This window comes from Eulemur rufifrons, chromosome 21 (genome assembly GCF_041146395.1).
Source record: "Eulemur rufifrons isolate Redbay chromosome 21, OSU_ERuf_1, whole genome shotgun sequence".
Lineage (NCBI taxonomy): Eukaryota > Metazoa > Chordata > Mammalia > Primates > Lemuridae > Eulemur > Eulemur rufifrons.
In genome coordinates, this window is record NC_091003.1 from 7,443,428 (window position 1) to 7,463,102 (window position 19,675).

Sequence of the window (19,675 nt, forward strand, 5' to 3'; positions counted from 1 at the left end):
GGGTGGCGCGGCGCGGAGGAGATCCTGCGGCCTTCCGGGTGGGATCTGGAAGAGGTCAGGAAGTAAGGACAGCGTTGAAGTTGCTGGTGCATCTTGGCTGGCTGCGTGGGGTTCCTGGCTCCGCGAGGTCTGCGAATTGTTCTAAGAACCTGTGCTGTGCGGAACTTTTGCCTCTTTTTTTTTTATGTTTAACGCCTCGCTCTACGCTTAGGAAGGGTTGCTTTATTTAAGCCTCACTTTACAGATAGACACGATGAGGCTCAGCTTGGTGAAGTTGCTTTTTAGGGCCAGTGGGGATTGCAGACTCTATTAAGGTAGCGCTGGGCTGGTTAAGAGCACAGTGCTAGAGATAGATCTGAGTCCTGTTCCGCACTCATCACTTCACAGATGTTTACTGAGGCACTGTTGGGATGCTTGAGATACATTGGTGAATAACATAAACACAGTTCCTGCCCATATTGTGGAGTGGACTTTCAGTCATTGCGTAAAGTTGGGATAACATAATATCCTCACAGGATTGTGAGGATGCAATGAAATGATGAATATAGCGAGAACATTAGCTTTTCTTTTCTTTTCTTTTCTTTTTTTTTTTTTTTTTGAGCCAGAGTCTCGCTTTGTTGCCCGGGCTAGAGTGAGTGCCGTGGCGTCAGCCTAGCTCACAGCAACCTCAAACTCCTGGGCTTAAACGATCCTCCTGCCTCAGCCTCCCGAGTAGCTGGGACTACAGGCATGCGCCACCATGCCCGGCTAATTTTTTGTATATATATTTTTAGTTGGCCAGATAATTTCTTTATATTTTTAGTAGAGACGGGGTCTCGCTCTTGCTCAGGCTGAGATTAGCTTTTCTGAGGTTCAGCATTCTTTCTAGTATATCAGACTGACTTTAGCACATAGGTATTGACAGCCACAATCAGTGCATATATCGCATATCCTTGACAGGTTGCCATTCTAGGTGTATGTTATAATGATACATATGTAAGTACACCTATGTAAGTATGTAGTACATCCTGGATATGTGTAGGTATGTTGACTATATCTGTATAACATGACCACGTGATATATGGGTATATAGAGCTTTCGACGGTACTATGACATATCCTTCAGTATATCTTGCACTATTGACATTTCGGGTCCTGTTAATTCTTTGGAAGGGACAGTGTCCTGAGCATTGTAGAATGTTTGTAATAATCCCTGGCCTGACCCACTAGACCTTAGTAGCTCCTCTTCCCCAGTGGTGACAACCAAAAATGTCTCCAGCTTTCCAAATGCCCCCTTGAGGTCAAAGTCACTCCCTGTTGGGAATCACTGGTTTATGTGAAAGTGCATAAGCCATACACAAATAGTATATGTGTAAAGCATATGATACCTTGTGTGAACTTTTTTAGTATATTACAGTAGTAATAACATTTAATGGTGTGCCAGATACTGATTTGAGTATTTTACATACTTTATCTCATGCAGTGGTACTCAAGAACTTTATGAAACAGGTACTATGATTGTCCCTATTTTATGGAACCTGAGGCTACAAGGGAGTAACTTGCTCAGGATCTCACAGTTAAGTGACAGAGATAGAATTTGAATCTGGGCAATTCGATCCCACAGCCAACACTCTTAATCTCTTTACTAAATAAATTGTCTTGTTAGTATATGACAATACACTGTGTGCATATTTATGAAAGCATAATTTAGGTAGCAAATCTACATTATCATACTAATCTCATTATTCTCAGGGAGAAGACATTCTTTATGGCAGATGCTAATTCCAGAGAACTAGAATTGTTGGCCAGAGAAGGGAAAGATGGGAATGTTACAGTTCTTTTTGTCTGCCAACCACTAAGCCTGTCCCTAGCCTTTCCCTATTTTCTGCTACATCCAGTTTATGCATCCTTCCAACTCATATTTATGAGCACCTGCTATGTGTCTAGAAACTGCACTGGGCCCTAGGGGATGGTTGTATACAATGATGGATAAGATAGTCCTTTCCTTAAGGAGCTTACAACTATAGATGGAGAGAGACATGAAAGTAGTTACTGTGTAGAGGGATAAGTACTCTACTAAAGGTATGGAGAAGGTGCAATGGAGTGAACAAAAAGTCCTGCAGTCTGCCTGGAAAAACAAAGAAAAGCCTCTACATAGGTGGTAAAGCTGAGGCTATGATGTAAAAATGAATGGAAATTCACCAGGCAATTCAAGAAGGGAAAGGTGTTTCAGTCAATGAGCACAGCAGGTACCAGGGAGTGGAAGTATGAGAAGTGACAGCATTTTCCCACTCTGAAGAGAGCGTTGGGAAGTGGCTAGAACAGAACAGTCATCTGTAGTTGAAGGAGTAAGCAGGCTGCCTGTGGGAGTGTTGCCTACATATCCATTAACAGGAGTATGTGGAGGTTGGTGTCCTTAATAACGATTAAAGTTCATCCTCCAGGCCCCAAAGGCACTTTTTATCTCTGTTAAGCCCTCACACTAAATGTGTTGATGCTTTTACAAGCCTATAAATAAGTTTCTCTTCCTATCATAAACTTTGGCCTTGGCATAGGAACATACGTAAAAATGCAAATCACCCTTGAAATTTTTAGTTTCAAAATTTACTCCTAAATTCAGCACATTTTCTCCCTCAGCATCCTCAGGGGATTGATTCCAGGACCCCCTGGATTCTAAAATCTGAGGATGCTTAAGTCTCTCGTGTAAAGTGGCACAATATTTGCATATAACCCACACACATCCTCCTGTGTACTTTATTTTATTTATTTATTTTTTTTAAATGTAAAGAGACGGGGGTCTCGCTCCCCCCTGTGTACTTTAAATCATCTCTAGATTACCTATAATACCTAAATCAATGTAAATGTTATATAAATAGTTGTTAAACTCTATTCGTTTTTTATTTGTTTCATTTTTTATTGTTATTTTGGCTTTTTCCCCCCAAATATTTTCAATCTCCAGTTGGTTAAATCCACAGATACGGATGTGGAAGGCTGACTGTACATGAGAAACACATTATATAGTTTTCAAGATCTACTGCTTAAGATTCCTTTCTTTAGATTCTTATACAGGCTGAGTATCCCTTATCTGAAATGCTTGGGATCAGAAATGTTTCAGATTTTGGATGTTTTTGGGTTTTGGAATATTTGCATATGCATGATGAGATATTTTGGGGATAGGACCTAAATCTGAACACAAAGTTCATTTATGTTTCATGTATACCTTATACACATAGCCTCAAGGTAATTTTGTACCATAGTTTTTTGCATAAAACAAAGTTTGCGTTAAGCACTCATGTATGGAATTTTCCCCTTGTGGTGTCGTGTCAGCACTCAAAAAGTTTCAGATTTTGGAGCATTTTAAATTTCAGATTTTCAGATTAGGGATGCTCAACCTGTGTAGTTGTCTTGAGTCCTTTTGGCAGCACCCAAGCGACTCCCATGAACTCATAGGCCGTCTTACCACCTTGTTTTAATCTCACCTGATTTTTATAATAGTAAGTTTTTTAACTATAGGAGCGACATAAAAAGTAGGCCGAGTGCAGTGGCTCATGCCTGTAATCCTGATACTTTGGAAGGCCAAGGCAGGAGGATCGCTTGAGCCCAGGAGTTTGAGGTTGCAGTGAGTTATGATGATGCCACTACACATTAGCCTGGACAACAAAGCTGAAAGAAAGTATAGTGATCTCTCATATACCTTTCATGTAGATTGACTATTAACATTTGGCCATATTTGGTTTATCTCTATGCATGTGTATGTAGATATATATCTATATGCACTTGCATTTGTGTGTTGCGTGTATGCTTTTTTTAAACCTGATTCTTTTGAAAATATGTTTAGAAAAGAGGCAGTGGGGGAACAGTTAGTAGGCTATTACAGTTATCAGTAAGAGATAATATGACGGTGTTTTGATGTTGTGATGGTGGTATCTTAAGTGCTAGGAGATGAGTACAGGACATCTTGGGAGTATACATACTCCTACTCTGTCATTTCTGGTAGCCAGAAGAGGTTTCATGAAGACAGTGACAGGTAAACTACAACCCAAAGGACCCTTTAGAATTAACCAGGTAACAGGTGAAAGTGGGCATTCCAGGCCAAGGGAACATAATATGCAAAGGTCTGGTATCATGAGGAGAACCTCACGTGTTTGAGGAAACTGCATGTAGATTTGCATGTCCAGGTGATCCGGGTTGCAGTGAAAAAATGAGGAGTTACTGCAGAAAGAGGGAAGCAGATCTTAGAGGGCCTTATTAAGCTAGGTTAAGGAACTGAGAGTTTATCTTGAGGGCAGTGGGAACCATTGAAGGTTTTAAGTAGGGTTAGAATGTGACCAGACTTGCAGTTTTGAAAGATTCGTCTGACTGAAGAGTGAAGAAACGATTGGAGGGAGGTTTGAGACGAGGCAAGAGGACCAGTTAGGATCTATTGCGCAAGATGGTGGCAGTGGGAATGGAAAGAGGTAGATGGAGATTTTCAGGAGGAAGAATTGACAGCACGGAACAACAACTGGAGGCGAGATTGTGGGAACTCAGGGTGAGTCCCAGTTTTCCAGCATGGGCAGGAGGATGGATGATGGAGCCCTTTACTCAGTAGTCAGAGAGGGCGGAGACACAGTGAGGTCACTTGTGGATGTGGTTTGAGGTATCTGTTGGTGATCACTTGGAGATGTCTGGCTGGCACCCTGAACTCCAGGGTGGAGGCCTGAAATGGAGGCAGTGAAGGTGAGCTGTGCCCTCTGCCTTCTCGCACAGCCCCAGCCTCAACATGTGCATAAGGAGGCTTTTGCAGTGCCCCCCTCTCCAGTGGGCTCAGAGGGCAGCCTTCCTGAAACACTTCCAGTCCGGGCACCAGGGAACCCACCGGTGGACGCATTTTGGAGGCAGCACCTACAGAGCCGTGATTTTTGACATGGGCGGAGTTCTCATTCCTTCTCCAGCGAGAGTGGCTGCAGGTGAGCTCTTCATTCTTTTCTGTTTCACTTTGGGGGACTGGGGTGGGGTGGGAGAATGGAGGGGGTGGAGGAGGCAGAGTGTATCCCAGGGGGCAGTGCTCTGGCTCTTGAATCAAATTCCAAGCACCACTTAGTGGCTGAGTGTCTTGGGCAAATTATGCAACTCGTCAGAGTCTTATTTTCCTCCTCATTAAATTAGGACTAATAAAAGTACCTGCCTCCTTGGGATTTGGGGGAGAGTTGAATGAAGCAATCCATGAACAGCACTTGCCTAGCACAGTGAGTGCTCAGCAGCTCCTAGATCCTCAGTGGTGAGCTGCCATGATTGTCGTTGTTGTGATTAGAATTTAACTACCTTTCCCTGGGAACTGTGCTGCTTCTGAAATCTTGAATGCTGAATGCAATTGCCCCTTTGATCACATTTCTCTCTTCTGCCTTGCTCGCTCCAAACCTGCTTCTGGACCTACCAGGTGAACCCTTCAGTCTCTTTGGCCCTCTCTTTATCAGCCTCTCCCTGGTTTTACTTCTTTTCCCTACTCAGTTCAATCTGCGTTAGTTAGATTCGTTTTGGCTTCAAGTGGTAGCAAACTTAACAAGTGACTTCTCATCATTTCCACTTTCACCTCGTGGTCTGTCATGGCTGCCCCACCTCCTGCGATCATGTTCTCATTCCAGCCAGCAGAAAGGAGAAAGGGACAATCTGCTGTCCCTTTCCTTTTGACCTTCAGTGGTGGCTGGCTGGCCAGTTCTCCCTCCTAAATCAACCCAAGTGCAGGTTTTCTACACCCATGTGTCTGGGGTAACACTGCCGGAAACAATTACCCAGCTGTGCAAACCAGCTGCATGGGCTAGTTTTTGAGCTCCAACCTCAGCTGGGCCCTCGGTGCTATGCCATAGCCTCCCTATTCTTCTGCTAGTATTTCTCTCACGCTTACCTCAGGGGCTGTTCCAAACTGTCAGCTCCCGCAGGCTCCTCACCACCCCCAAATATTCATACTCGACAGACAGCTGAATCTCCCCTTTTACAGAGACCATAAAGATCGCTGGACAAGAAGTTTCTCAACTTTCTCCAGAATATCTTGAGAACCTCCATTCCCAATGCCTCCCTGTGGGTAGATCCCTGTCTTCTCTCACCCGAATGATGGCATCGGCCTTCTCCCTCCTCTCCCTGCCTCTAGCTCCAGAATTACCTTTCTAGAACATAGATCTTGTTCCTTCCCTCCCCTGCTTCAAAGCCTTGAGTGCCTGCATGTAGTCCCTTAGCTTAAGTCTGGAAGCTTTTGCCAGGTATTCAGGGCCTCTCACAGTACTAGCTTTCCTGTCCCCGTGTCATACCATTTTCACTGTGACCGCGCCCAGCCAGGACCTGATACTTAATGGCAGTTTGCACTCTGTCATACAAATTAGTATCGCTCTTCCTTTGGAGGTCTAAGGTTGAGAGTTTGCATTTCATGAATTTCTTTGACTTCCTAATAGCATCCATCCTGCCACCATGATGATACCGTAGGAACTGGTGTGGTAATTCCCCTGAGTCCCCCAAACCCCACCCATTTGTCAATGTATTATATTTTACTTTTGCATATTTCACTTCCTATAGAATGGGAGGTACAGAATCATATCCCTTCTGGAACCATAGTGAAGGCCTTTAAGGAAGGTGGTGAAAATGGGCCTTGGATGAGATTTATAAGAGGAGAAATAAAAGTACAGGATTTCTTACGAGAATATGGGAGACTTTGCTCTGAAATGGTGAGTGATAAACATACCTGCATTTCCATATTATTCTTTTTGCACTGAGTAGTGGTTGCAACATTCATCCATAAGTTGGTTAAACTGAAAATAAAGCAAAATGTAGGCCTGGTGCCATGGCTCACGCCTGTAATTTTAGCACTTTGGGAAGCTGAAGAGGGAGGATCACTTGAGGCCAGGAGTTCAAGACCAGCCTGAGCAAGAGTGAGATCCTATCTGTACAAAAAATAGAAAAATTAGCAGGGCGTGGTGGTGCGTACCTGTAGTCCCAGCTACTCGGGAGGCTGAGACAGGAGGATCACTTCAGCCCAGGAGTTCAAGGTTGCAGTGCGCTATGATCATGCCATTGCACTCCAGCTTGGGTGACAGAGCAAGACCCTGTCTCAAAAAAAAAACAAACCTAATGTTTCAGTTATTTTTGTACTGCTATAAAGAAATGCCTGAGGCTGGGTAATTTATAAAGAAAAGTGGTTTATTCGGCTCACAGTTCTGCAGATTGGTCAAGAAGCATCACACTAGCATCTGCTTCTGCTGAAAGCTTCAGGGAGCTTCCCATCAAGGTGGAAGGCGAGGAAGAAGCAGGCGTGTCACACGGCGAGAGAAGGAGCAAAGAGGGTGGGAGTGGTACCAGGCTCCTTCAAACAGCCAGAGAACTTAGCCATCATGGAGGGGAGGGCACCACGCCATTTCTGAGGGATCCACCCCATGACCCAAACACGTCCCACCAGGTCCCACATTTAACACTGGGGATCAGATTTCAACATGAAATTTGGAGGGGCCCAACATCCAAACCATATCGTCTAATAACCCATTATATGTTTTTAAGCTATTTCTTCTACCCCTAGGTACTCAGCTTTAAATTCATGTATGAATAAGTAGAAATATTCTTTAGTAAGCCCCTCCAGCAGATTTTTTTAAATGTTTACATGTTTATTATAAAGGATATTACGAAGGCTACAGATGAACGGCCACCTGACAAGATGCACTGGGGGAAGGGGTGCAGAGCGCCCATGCCCTTCCTGGGCCTGCCGCCCTCCAGCACCTCTGTGTGTTCAGCAACCCAGAAACTCCCCCCCACCCCACAGATAGTGAAACAGGACCTGTCTGCATAAAGGCTTTGATCAAAAACATTATTTAAAGCAATAATATTAGCATTTTCTCTGTATTGTGTATTGCTCTAAGCTCTTTATATTAACTCATGTAACTGTCACAATAGCTCTACTAAAATATAATTTAGAAATATAATAGTAAGAAAAGTTCTGTAGGTGGATGGTGATGATAGTTGCATAACAATGTGACTGTACTTAACACCACTGCATTGTACACTTAAAAATAGTTAAAATGAGCCAGGTGCAGTAGCCCACACCTGTAATCCTGCCACTTTGGAAGGCTGAGGTGGGAAGATTACTTGAGGCCAGAAGTTCGAGACCAGTCTGGGCAACATGTCAAGACCCCATCTCAAAAAAAAAATTTTTTTTTTAAATTACCTGAGAATGGTGGTGAGCCTCTATAATCCTAGCTACTCAGGAAGTTGAGGCAGGAGGATCGTCTGAGCCCAGGAGTTCAAGACTGCAGTGAGCTATGGTCACACCACTGCACTCCAACTTGGATGACCGAGTGAGACCCTATTTCAAAAAATTTAAAAAAAGCTAAAATGATAAATTTTATGTTTCATATATTTTCTGTAACTAAAAAATATGTATACGTAAAATAGTAAACCTTGAAAATGTTATGCTAAGTGAAAGAAGCAGCCAGTCAAAAAAGACCACATATCGTATGGTTCCATTTATATGAAATGTCCAGAATAGGCAAATCCATAGAGACAGAAAGTGGATTAGTGGTGTTCCAGGCCTGGGGCTCTTGGAGGAAATGAGGAGTGACTGCTAATGGGTACGGGTTTCCCTTTAGGGTAATGAAAATGTTCTAAAATTGATTGTGGTGATGGTTGCACAACTTTATGAATATATTAAAAACCATTGAATTGTATACTTTAGGTGAATTGTACAGTGTGTGAATTATATTTCAATAAGGCTGTTATAAAATATCTGTGTGTATATATGCATATGTAAAATAGCAGACTGTGCAGATTTTGAAACTTGATAATAAGAGTTTTAAAAAACTCACATAGATTGAATTTAAAAACAAAAAAATTGATCAGAAACTAAAGTTCATAATGGTGATGCTGAGGCAATACAAAATCATTAAGTGCCTTCTGGATCATTAAAAATTAAATTACATCTGTTTAATACACTTTCAGGGTTTAGTGTATCCTCTTATGACATTCTGATATTTTTCCAATTAGCAATCCATGGGTGGAATAAAGAAGTCATTTAATTGCATTATAGATATAAATAGCTTCATTGCAACTCTAATTCTAAGTTACTGTTAAGAAACCTTAGTTGAAGAGTTCAGCACAGGGTTGGAGGGAGACAGCAAGCCGAGAGTCCGGACACTTATAACCAGAGAACAGCAGGAAGCCAGGAATAAGTCTTTTCTGTTGGTCGGGACTGGTTCCCACTCGTAGTGATTCTGGTTCTCCTCTGCCCTCCCCGTTCTTAGTCAAAGACCTCTGTGCCTGTGGACTCATTTTTCTCTCTGCTGACCAGTCAGCAAGTGGCAAAGCAGTTCCCAGTGATGACTGAGGCCATCACTCAAATTCGGGCAAAAGGCCTTCGGACTGCAGTCTTGAGCAATAATTTTTACTTTCCCGAAGGGAGAAGCTTTTTGCCCCTGGACCGGAAACAGTTTGATGTGGTAAGTGCTCAGTGATTCAAACAATCAAAACAGGATCTGTGCCTTTGCTTCGGGATGCAACATTAAATGCTGCCTTTTAGCAGGTCTTGAGTGAATGGTTTTTTATTCAGAAACTTGACTAAGTTAGGTTTAGATGCAGTGCGTTGAAAACAGGGCTTTTAGAATATCACTGTGCTCTTAGCAAGGTCAGCATCTGTGGGATTTGATAACTGATTGTAACCTCAGCTTTAGAGACTCCCTTACATTCTGAATTCGAGCCTTCGTCTTCATGTAACAAGAGCGTCTCCATCAGCCTGCACATCTTAATGGGCCTTTTGACCTTTTCTCGTCTCAAACCAACTATGTTGCCCTGCATGCCGTGATGTTAATTTCTAGACCAGCGCTGTCCAGTAAAACTTCACGGCCTCCCTGGCCTGATTTACCCCCCTGCTGAATTTATATGACATACTCCATGTGTATATGCCAACCTCTAATGTTTATGATATGGTTTTGACATGCTTGGCTATATTTGGGTACTTTTTAAATGTTTATGTGTGTCATATAAACAACAGCAGTGATAATTGTCTTTAGAGACTCCGAAGCCCAGATTGGCATAGGGCTTCCAGGGCCTTCCAGAGTTGGGATGGATCAGGAGGCCCCTTCCCTGTGGCCCACTCCTCCAGGGATAGTCTGGGTCAGTGCAAATGGGAAACATCTGGCGAAATACAGTGAGAGTCACAGTGGCCTCTAGAACACATAGGGGAAACTTCTCTGATAGGTTGAGCATTGCACATTTTATAAATAGAGCCCCTTTCTGTTTCTTTCCATCCTTGGAAGAGATACTTTGGTTTGACTCCAGAAAGTAGCGTGTTCCCTGCCCCTTAGTCCTAAATGTGCTTGTTGCTATGTGTGTTTCTGCCCTTATTTGGACCAGTGAGATTGACATATAGGTTTTCAACTCTGCCTGCACATCAGCATGACCTGGGAGTTTGTAAAGGTGCCAGGTCCCCTTCCCTGGAAGTTCTCACTGAGTGTGTCTGGGCAGGACCTGGACATGCATATTTATGGGGAAAAAAAAAAAACCCCACCACAGGGGATTCTGCCGTGCAGTTGGGGTGAGAACCCCGAGATGCAGTGAGGGACTTCGGCTTCTGTCCACAGTTCTCTCCTGTGACACGGCCTCCCGCATGCTCACCTTGAGAAGGAGGCTTCCCTTCCATCTTCCTGTGACAGATCCTTGATAAACTAAAACCATTTTTATTTCATCTGTATTTGGGCAAACACTGGCCATGTTCCCACAGTTCCTGGTTTGCTGAGAAGGTAATAGAAACCTTGAACAGGTTCATGCCATCTGTGCAAAATAGAACAGAACGAGAAGGCCAGAGATCTGTCAAATAAATCTTCAGGATTTTTCACCTCACCCAAATGCAGTTGACCTGGAGAGAGGAGCCGTCTGCTCGTCAGAACTTGGGCCCACCCCCCGAGTCCCCTCTGCTGTCTCACTGCTTGCCTCAACTGGCACAGCTACGAAGCATAGCAGCTAGAAGCTGCTTCCTTCTAGCATAACGTATCGATTGGTGTCTGACATGTCCTGCTTCTCTGCTACTCACTATTGACATTTTCTTTAGGGGGAGCTTCTTAGTATTCTTTTAACTCATTCAAGTCCTTAGGAGACAAGGAAAAGTAAGTAGAAAGGTCGAATTAATTCAGGACATTTATTTACCTGAAAGAACAGTTTCACCCAACCAAGAATATAAGTGGAGGGAGGGGCCCTCGGGTTTATCCTTGGCCTTCGAGAACGTGGGTCATTCCAAGCAGTGAGTCAGAGATTTAGTTCTATTCTTAAGGAAGACCAGAGGGTGTTGGTTATAGGCCTGTATGGCCCTGTTGGGCCCACTTTATAGAAGATTCAGCCCTGGAGACAGTGTAAGAGGACTTCCAGGGGGTTTCTGGATCAGAGATAGCCTGATGCTGAGATAGCTTTTTCAGGGTTCTCCTGAACCCTCACCAGACCCCCCCGGTTCCAGGTCACGCACATGGCTGAAGCAAGGCTGTCAGGGTAGAGGAGCCTCTTAGCATGAAAGGAACAGTGTCTTTGCCACTATGGTCTCTTTGGTGTCAGCCCTCCTGTGGGATTTCTGTCTAAACTGAGTATGGATGGGTTATTTTTTTTAATCTCTGAAGTAAACATTAAGGTCATGTTTATTTTGTAGCCGTTAGCAGTCCCTTCTTTGTGGAAAAATGGTAAAATATTCTCCATAAAGCTGACATGTACAGCTTATCTTTTGCTCTGTGTAGCCCCAACATGTGGCATTAGCAAAATGCCACCCAGTGTGGCTTTGCTGTTTGCATGAGGTCATAGCATCTGAAGCAGAGCTTTGGTTTCGTGAGTTTGCCCCCAGGTTGTAACCTAGTATTGTCAAATCACTCTACGTAAGAAGGCAACATCATTTTATATCATAACACTCTTAAGTTACTTATTGAAATAAATCTCAACTGTCCTCCTCATGCTCTTCCTTTCAAAAAGTTTACCAGCATGCGTGTGCGAGCGCCACCTTTAGGGACATTCATCTCTCATTCTTGTCCCTCCCTCAGGTTGTGGAGTCCTGCCTGGAAGGTATCTGTAAGCCAGACCCCAGGATCTACCAGCTGTGCTTAGAGCGGCTGGGCCTACAGCCCTCTGAGTCCATCTTTCTTGACGATCTTGGACCAAATCTAAAAGCAGCTGCCAGCCTTGGTATTCACACCATTAAGGTAATAGTCACTATGTTTTGAACCCCTACTATGTGCCAGGCACTATGTTTCTATGCGGTCTTTTTACGTTTGTAGTTGTTGCTTTCCTTAGTGGTTTTCCCCCATGTTTCCATATTTATCTTATTTTTTCTATTAATTTGGCCATCTGTGTGACTAGCTGCTTGTATTTTTAATGGGAAGCAAGACAAACACATACTAAGAAGGCATTTTGAGAAAAGAGATACACAAGGAGGTGAATGGCAGGCTTAAGACACCTGGGGTGGCATTCAGACCATCCTAGTGATCTAGTGATGCTGTTCTAGGTGGAGAACACCTGGGCCACCCAGGCCATGAAGGCCATGAAGTACAAGAAGCCATATGAGAGGTCTCAGCCAGGCTTCTTCTACATTTGAGTTTTTATTATTAAGCTAATGGGCCTGTAGGGACAGAGCAAATGTTGCAGCACAATCTTCCTTCTGCCTACTTGGCCCAAGAGAGTATGTTTTTTAAGACAGGGTCTCACTATGTTGCCCAGGCTGGCCTTGCACTCCTGAGCTCAGGTAATCCTCCTGCCTCGGCCTCCAGTAGCTGGGACTGTAGGCAGGAGCCATCACACCCCACTGTGTTGTGAACTCTTGACTGATGCTCTTCCCTGCAGATAGAAAGTTCAGTGTGGTTAGGAGTTATTAATAAATGGGAAGAGGAAACTCATTCTGCTGGTTCCTCATTAGCTGAATATCCTGGCTCTAAAGGCCTTCCTCAGAGAACTGACTTCTTCAATAACTTTCTCTAAAGAACTACCCTTGCAGAGAACAAATAGGAAGAGAGGTCAGGATTAGTTCGTGGTTCAATATTCTCTCTGAAACCAGGTTCATGACCCAGAGACTGCAGTAAAGGAATTAGAAGCTCTTTTGGGTTTTACATTGAGAGCGAGTATTCCAAACACGCGTCCTGTGAGAAAGACAATGGAAATTCCAAAAGAGTCCTTGGAGAAGTACCTCAAAGACTTACTGGGGATCCAAACCACAGGTATGTGAATTTTGGTGTTTTGGTAACTCTCCCTAAGGCTGGGCTTTCAGTCTGGTTCTCACTTTCAAACCCTGATGGAATGTGCTAGAGACAAAGAGGCAGTGCGATGGGGAAACAGCCACTGGGCCTGGTGGATGTGAGTGCTGTTTTCAGTTTTGCTTGGGAAAAAGCATTAACATCCTTTTTCACGGGTTCCCCAAAGTGCACTTGCGCCTCTCCTGCACCCGAGAGTGTGGTAGGGCGGCAGTCGCCTGCAGACGGCTTTCGAGGAGGAGAGGAACTTGGGGACTGCAGTGTGTGCTCAGGGGCGTTTGAGAGTTTCTAATTTTTTGAGAGGACAGCCTGTTTTGTGAAGGTGACATGAAAGTTGCATGATTTTAATATGTGACAAGATGTCTCCATCTCTTGGAGAGAAGTTCCCTTCTCATTCTCCACATTCCACCCTCAGAAAAACAGGTGCCTTGCGAGCTTTTGAAGAGATTCTTACCAGATGATCAAGTTTTGCCTCACCCACTTGGTCCCTGAAAAAGGCTTTTATTGATGGAGTTTCATGTTACGATATTTTCCGGTGATTGGATTCTTGGTAGAGTCTCTGCAAAGCTGAGGGTCCCCTTCTGACCAGGCTGACGGACTCAGGCAGTCCCTTTGCTCTCCTGCTCTTCCGACCAAGTGAAATGAATCTACGTCCAGAGTTCAGTCCTATGAAGCTGAGGGTTAGTGGGCTTCACCTCATCAAGGAGCCTGCAAGAATTCAGCCTGGTGGAGTGGGAAATTGCATCCCACGGAAGCAGCTTTGGCTCAAGCCGAAGGGCTCTGCATAGCTCCTTTTAGCTGTCACGTCAGTGTCAGGCTGAAGGACACACAAGGGCACTTTTCATCCTCAGGCTTAAAGCATTCCATTTGGCAAGATGGGTTGCCATGACTGTGCTTGTGGTTGATAAACAGAATAAAAATGTTTTTGGTCATGGAGCAGGAGTTGGCAAGAAGGGTAAAATTGGACACCCGTACAAAGTGAGAAAATTATCATGGTGTAAAGCCAGTGGCCTTTGCCAAACTGTAGTGGCATGTGATTCTGGACCCGAGCTGGCAGGTGCGCCTGGGACTCGGTCACTCCTGGTACCCAGGGAGGAGGTGCCTTCCTTGTTCTGCATACCAGATGAGGATATTTTGCATCCCAAGTGCAGGACTCATTAGAAAGAAAGAATGTCTGTCCAGATCTGTCCTCCAGATCTGGTTTGAGTTTTCGATGTTTGCAAACTTGCAGGCCCGTTGGAACTCCTGCAGTTTGATCACGGGCAGTCAAATCCAACTTACTACATCAGACTGGCCAGTCATCAGCTGGTTCTGAGGAAGAAACCTCCAGGGGCCCTCCTTCCGTCTGCCCACGCAGTGGAGAGGGAGTTCAGGTAAGTTCTCAGGGCCCAGGGGGCACTTGCCCACCTGGTCTCCACATTGCACACGCTCAGCCCCTAGCTGAAAAGTCAGCACCCCATAAAAGTGCCCTGACACATTTAAAACTGCAATTAGAAATCTGTCAGTTATTTCAAATGAGAACACGTAACCTAATTTCATTCAGAAGTTTGGCTTCTCTTTTCTATTCCTAAACCTAAGGAGACTAGATTTTTTTTGGAACTTCTAGATGAAAAAAGGCATTATTGAGATGCTCTTTAGTCTTGCCCTTTAGTCTTGAAAACTTTCTAGTAAAGATTACCGTCTTTAGGACCTTTAGTCTTAAAATCAATATATTAATGAGGCTACACGTGGCCATGAGTGGATAGTCGTTGAAGCTGGATGACAGGTACGTGGGGTTCACTATACAAATCTCTCTACCTTTGTATGTGTTTGAAATTTTCTATACTAAAATATTTAAAAGAATAAATGTATTATAACCCATCCCCAATAAAATAGTTCGTTTTGCAAACAGGAAAATTTAAACATGGAAGGTAGGAAAAAACCTCACTCCAAATCCCTTGGCGAGTGGGCAGCAAAGCCACAAAAGAGCTCTAGAGTGGGGCTCGCTGTCCTGGGAGATTTGCGCTTCCTCTTCTTATTTCAGCCTCTTACGCTCTACAGAAGGAGAGTTGCGGAGAGTAATAAGGAAAATGGGATTTCAGCTCCTGGCCCCTCCTTGTTCTTGTTGTTTACTGTCTCTCCTCTTGACTCTTTGGTTCTTAGCCTCTGCCTTCTCCAGGTGTTGCAGGGACTGCTGACTGGCGATTATGAAGCCTTAGGGGTTACTCACAGGAGACAACCTACAGCCATTTCTGAGCACTTACTACATGCCCATATAAGAGCAGATGTGTATTTGTGGAAAGAGAGACCCTAAAATTGTAGAACCACCACTGTGTTTTCTATATATCATGCTTGGGATCTCTCTCTAACCATTCCCAGAGGCACCAAGGAATTCTGGAGTGCTAGAATGATATTCAAAAGATCCAGGAATGCGCAGAATTTCCATTGTAGTAAAAACTGAAATGTTCATTTGAAGATGAAACATAATACAGTATCTGCTTAAAAAATGCCAAATGTGGCCAGAAGCAGTAGCTCATGACTGTAATCCCAGCACTTTGGGAGGCCAAGGTGAGAGGATTGCTTGAGGCCAAGAGTTTGAGACCACCCTAGGCAACATAGTGAGACCCTCATCTCTACAAGAAATGAAAAAATTAGCCGGGTGTGGTGGTCACACCTGTAGTTCCAGCTACTCAGGAGGCTGAGGTTGCAAGATCACTTGAGCACAAGAGTTTGAGGCTGCAATGAACTATGATGACACCACTGCACTCCAGCCTGGGCAACAGCGAGACCCTGTCTCTTAAAAAAAAAAAAAATATCCTCCTTGAGTGTTTCATAGAATTCACCAGTGAAATCATCTGTGCCAGGAATTTTCTTTAGGAGAAGGTTTTTGATTATGCATTCAGTTTAATAAATACAGGGTTACTCAGATATTTTATTTCATCTTGTTTTAGTTTTGATAAGTTGGAATTTCTAAAGAATTTTTCCATTTCACCTAAGCTATCAAATTTATTATTCATAATATCACCTTATTATTCTATTTTTTTTTAGAGATAGGGTCTCGCTCTGTTATCTAGCCTAGGGAGCAGTGGCATCATCATAGCTCACTGCAGCCTCAAACTTCTGGCCTCAAGTGATCCTCCAGCCTCAGCCTGGCCTACTTTTTACAGTATGTAGGATCTATAGTAATATCCCCTCTTTATCATTCCTGGTATTGATTGATAATTTGTTCTCTCTCTCTCTCTCTCTTTTTCTCCCTCATTATTCTAGCTAGGTATGTATCAATTGTGTTGATCTATTCAAAGAACCAATATTTGGTTTCGTTAATTTTTTCTGTTTTTATTGTATTTCTACTGTTAACTTTATTCCCTTTCATCTACTTACTCTGGGTTTATTTTTACCTTCTTAAGATGTAACCTTAAGTCAGTGATTTAAAATCTTTCTTCTTTTCTAATACAAACATTTAAAGTTGTAAGTTTCTTTCTAAGCACTTCTTAGCTGCATCTACAAATTTTGTATTTTTATTATTATTCTAATTTGAAATACTTTCTAATTTCTATTTTGATTTTTTTTTTAATCCCATGGGTTATATAGAAGTGTGTTGTTTAGTTTTCAAATATTTGGGTTTTTTCTAGATACCATACATTAGTTTAATTATATTCTAGTTTAATTCCACTGAGATCTGAGAAATAGTCTGCAGGATTTCATTATTTATTTAAATTCAATGAAACTTATTTTATGGACCAGCACATGATTCATCTTGGTAAACATAGTGCGTACACTTGAGAATAATGTGTACTTTGCAATTGCTGAGTGAGTGTTCTAGAAATATCCATGTGGTCAAGTAGCATTGTTCAGATCTATGTCATTAGATAAAGCTCTTTGTCTAGTTCTATCATTATTGAGAAAGGGGTGTTAAAATCTCAACTATGATTGTGGATTTGTCCATCTTTCTCGTTAGTTTGAATCCTTTTTACTTCATGTATTTCTAAGCTATGTTTTAAGCACATATATATTTATGATTGTAATATCTTCCTGATAATTAACTGTTGTATTGTTTTGAAATGTCTGTCTTTGTCTCTGGCAATACTCTGCCTTAAAGCCCACTTTATCTGGTACTGAAGTAGCCACACCAGCTTCCTTATACTTAGCAATTGCACAGTACTTCCCATTCTAGCCTTTTATTTTCAACCTAGCTATGTCTTTATATTTAAAGCATAACTCCTGTAGACATCATATAGTTAGCTCATATATTGATATGTTTGATTTAGATCTATGACTTCACCATTTGTTTTTTGCTTATCCCATCTGTTTTGTGTTCTTATCTACTTTGGGTCAATTGAATATTTTTTAGAATTCTATTTCAATTTATGCCTGTACTAATTTTTAAATCAGAAAAGTAATTTCAAGAACATTTCATCAGTTCTGCCAGCAGTTATGCTTATGTTATTTTGTTCTGGCAGGATTATGAAAGCCCTTGCAAAAGCTGGAGTACCTGTTCCTAACGTTGTTGACCTCTGTGAAGATTCAAGGTAAAGTTCAGATGTATTATTGCTATTGCATATTCAGGCTACAGGAGTGAAAAGCCTATATACCAATTCAAATTCCAGATTGTTCAAGACAAATAAAATTTGGGTAGGAGAGAAAAGAGACTTTATAGCAACCTCCCCCAGAAGTTCTCAGATCTTTTAAATTATCCTGAAAGATCAACATATGCCTGCTTTTTATGAGATTGGTAGAAAACATCTTTTTTAACATTCTAAAAATATATATTCATCTAGTTTCATGTTCCTTGTTTTTGTTAATTTTTTATTGTGGTCTTTCTAAACTATTTTAAACAGCTTTGTAACAAGTCTTTTCTCTTTTTGCCTAACTTTTTATAATTATGAAAATTTTGAACCATATAGAAAAGTTGAAAGAGGAAAAAATAGTGTAATAAATACCTATTTATACTTCACCTAGATTAAAACATTATTAACATTTTGCCACATTTGGTTTTTGTGTGTATGCATGTGTGAATATATATATATGTATGTGTATAACAAATATATAAAATTATTTTTTTGACTGACCTTTTGAAGTAGGTTTCAGACAGTATGCATCTCTTAAGAGTAAAGACGTTTTCTTCCATAACCACAGCCCCATTATTATACCTAAGATAATTAACAATAATTTAATAATATTATTTAATATCTGCACCATCTTTGAATTTCCCCAATTTTCACAGGGATGTCTTTTATAAGTTTTTCAACTCAGGACAAATATTTATAATGGTAGAATTTTCAAACTAATTTTTTAGAGTAGTAAACTGACTGCTAGTAATGACTAAAAGATAGATTCATGACATGTCAGTGGGTCACTTTAATACTACCAGGTAGTGTACGTTATACAGTTCATACCACCCAAACATGATTAAAACAACTCAATAATAAGAAGGGATATTTATTGAACCCTCATTGGAACTGGACACCAGGCCAGGCACTGCATATATTTGTTCCCTTAATTCTTATAATTACCCTTGACGTCAGTAGTTTTACAGATTTAAAAACAAAAAACAAAAAAACTCTAACCACTAAAGCTTAAAGGGAGAAATGGTCCTGGGAAAATAAAAACAAAAAAACAGAAAAGAAAAAGCCCCAAACCCCAGAGCTCAGAGAGGTTTGGTAAGTCTCTCAGGGTCACACTGCTAGTAAAGGGCAGAGGTGGGATTTACACCTGGTTCTGTAGGACTCCAAAGTTCCCCCTCTTAACCTTGCCACTTTCTACATTATCACATTTAAACCCATTCTGATGGCTTCTACAAATGGATCAAAGAGAAGAGAGCAGCATGCTGGCAAAGAAGTATACGTGCGTGTGTGTGCGTGTGTGTGTGTGTGTGTGTGTGTGTGTGTGTGTCTGTGTGAGAGAGACTCTGTGTGTGTGTGTGTGTGTGTGAGAGAGAGAGAGAGAGAGAGAGTGTGTGTGTGTGTGTGTGTGTGTAGATTGGCTGGGAGAAAGGATATTTCTATGCCCTGCGCGTATGTGCAAAGGAAAAGGGAAGCGTTCAGTACTCTGGGTCTGAACTCTGCACAGCAGTCAAACTGTACACCCAGGAACAGTTAGAGCAGGGCCGTAACTCACAGCCCTCCATATTAGGAGCAGGGCCCCTGAAACACCCTGTCTCTTTCATCCTTTTCAGCATCATTGGCACCCCCTTCTATTTGATGGAGTACTGCCCAGGCCTCATCTACAAAGACCCCTCCCTGCCAGGCTTGGAGCCCAGCCAAAGGCGAGCCATATACACTGCCATGAATGGAGTCCTGTGCAAAATCCACAGTGTGGACCTCCAGGCTGCAGGCCTGGAAGACTACGGGAAGCACGGTGAGGAAGAGGCATGTCGCCCACACTGGTCATTTTATCACTAGCAGCTCCGCTTTTAGGATTTGAATGGTTTCAGCTATTAACACACCAGGTGTTTGCTAAATGTAAAGTGAACTTTAGCTTCTTCCTTGGAAATCC

At 42.4% G+C, this 19,675-nt stretch overlaps 1 protein-coding gene across 3 annotated transcripts in view; it reads left to right on the top strand.

The window, feature by feature from the left end:
* Positions 1-19,675, top strand: part of ACAD10 (acyl-CoA dehydrogenase family member 10) — a 54,893-nt gene that overhangs the window by 9,395 nt on the left and 25,823 nt on the right. For 2 of the 3 annotated variants that reach the window (XM_069497360.1, XM_069497359.1), the window contains 8 exons: positions 4,728-4,927; positions 6,525-6,673; positions 9,233-9,427; positions 12,002-12,160; positions 13,009-13,168; positions 14,433-14,574; positions 17,641-17,709; positions 19,356-19,537. In XM_069497360.1, coding sequence (XP_069353461.1) covers positions 4,741-4,927; positions 6,525-6,673; positions 9,233-9,427; positions 12,002-12,160; positions 13,009-13,168; positions 14,433-14,574; positions 17,641-17,709; positions 19,356-19,537 — 1,243 coding nt within the window. In that variant the 5' untranslated portion in view covers positions 4,728-4,740. Of the gene's footprint in view, positions 1-50; positions 128-4,727; positions 4,928-6,524; positions 6,674-9,232; positions 9,428-12,001; positions 12,161-13,008; positions 13,169-14,432; positions 14,575-17,640; positions 17,710-19,355; positions 19,538-19,675 lie in introns of those variants that run through there. The other variant, XM_069497361.1, reaches the window with a different exon arrangement.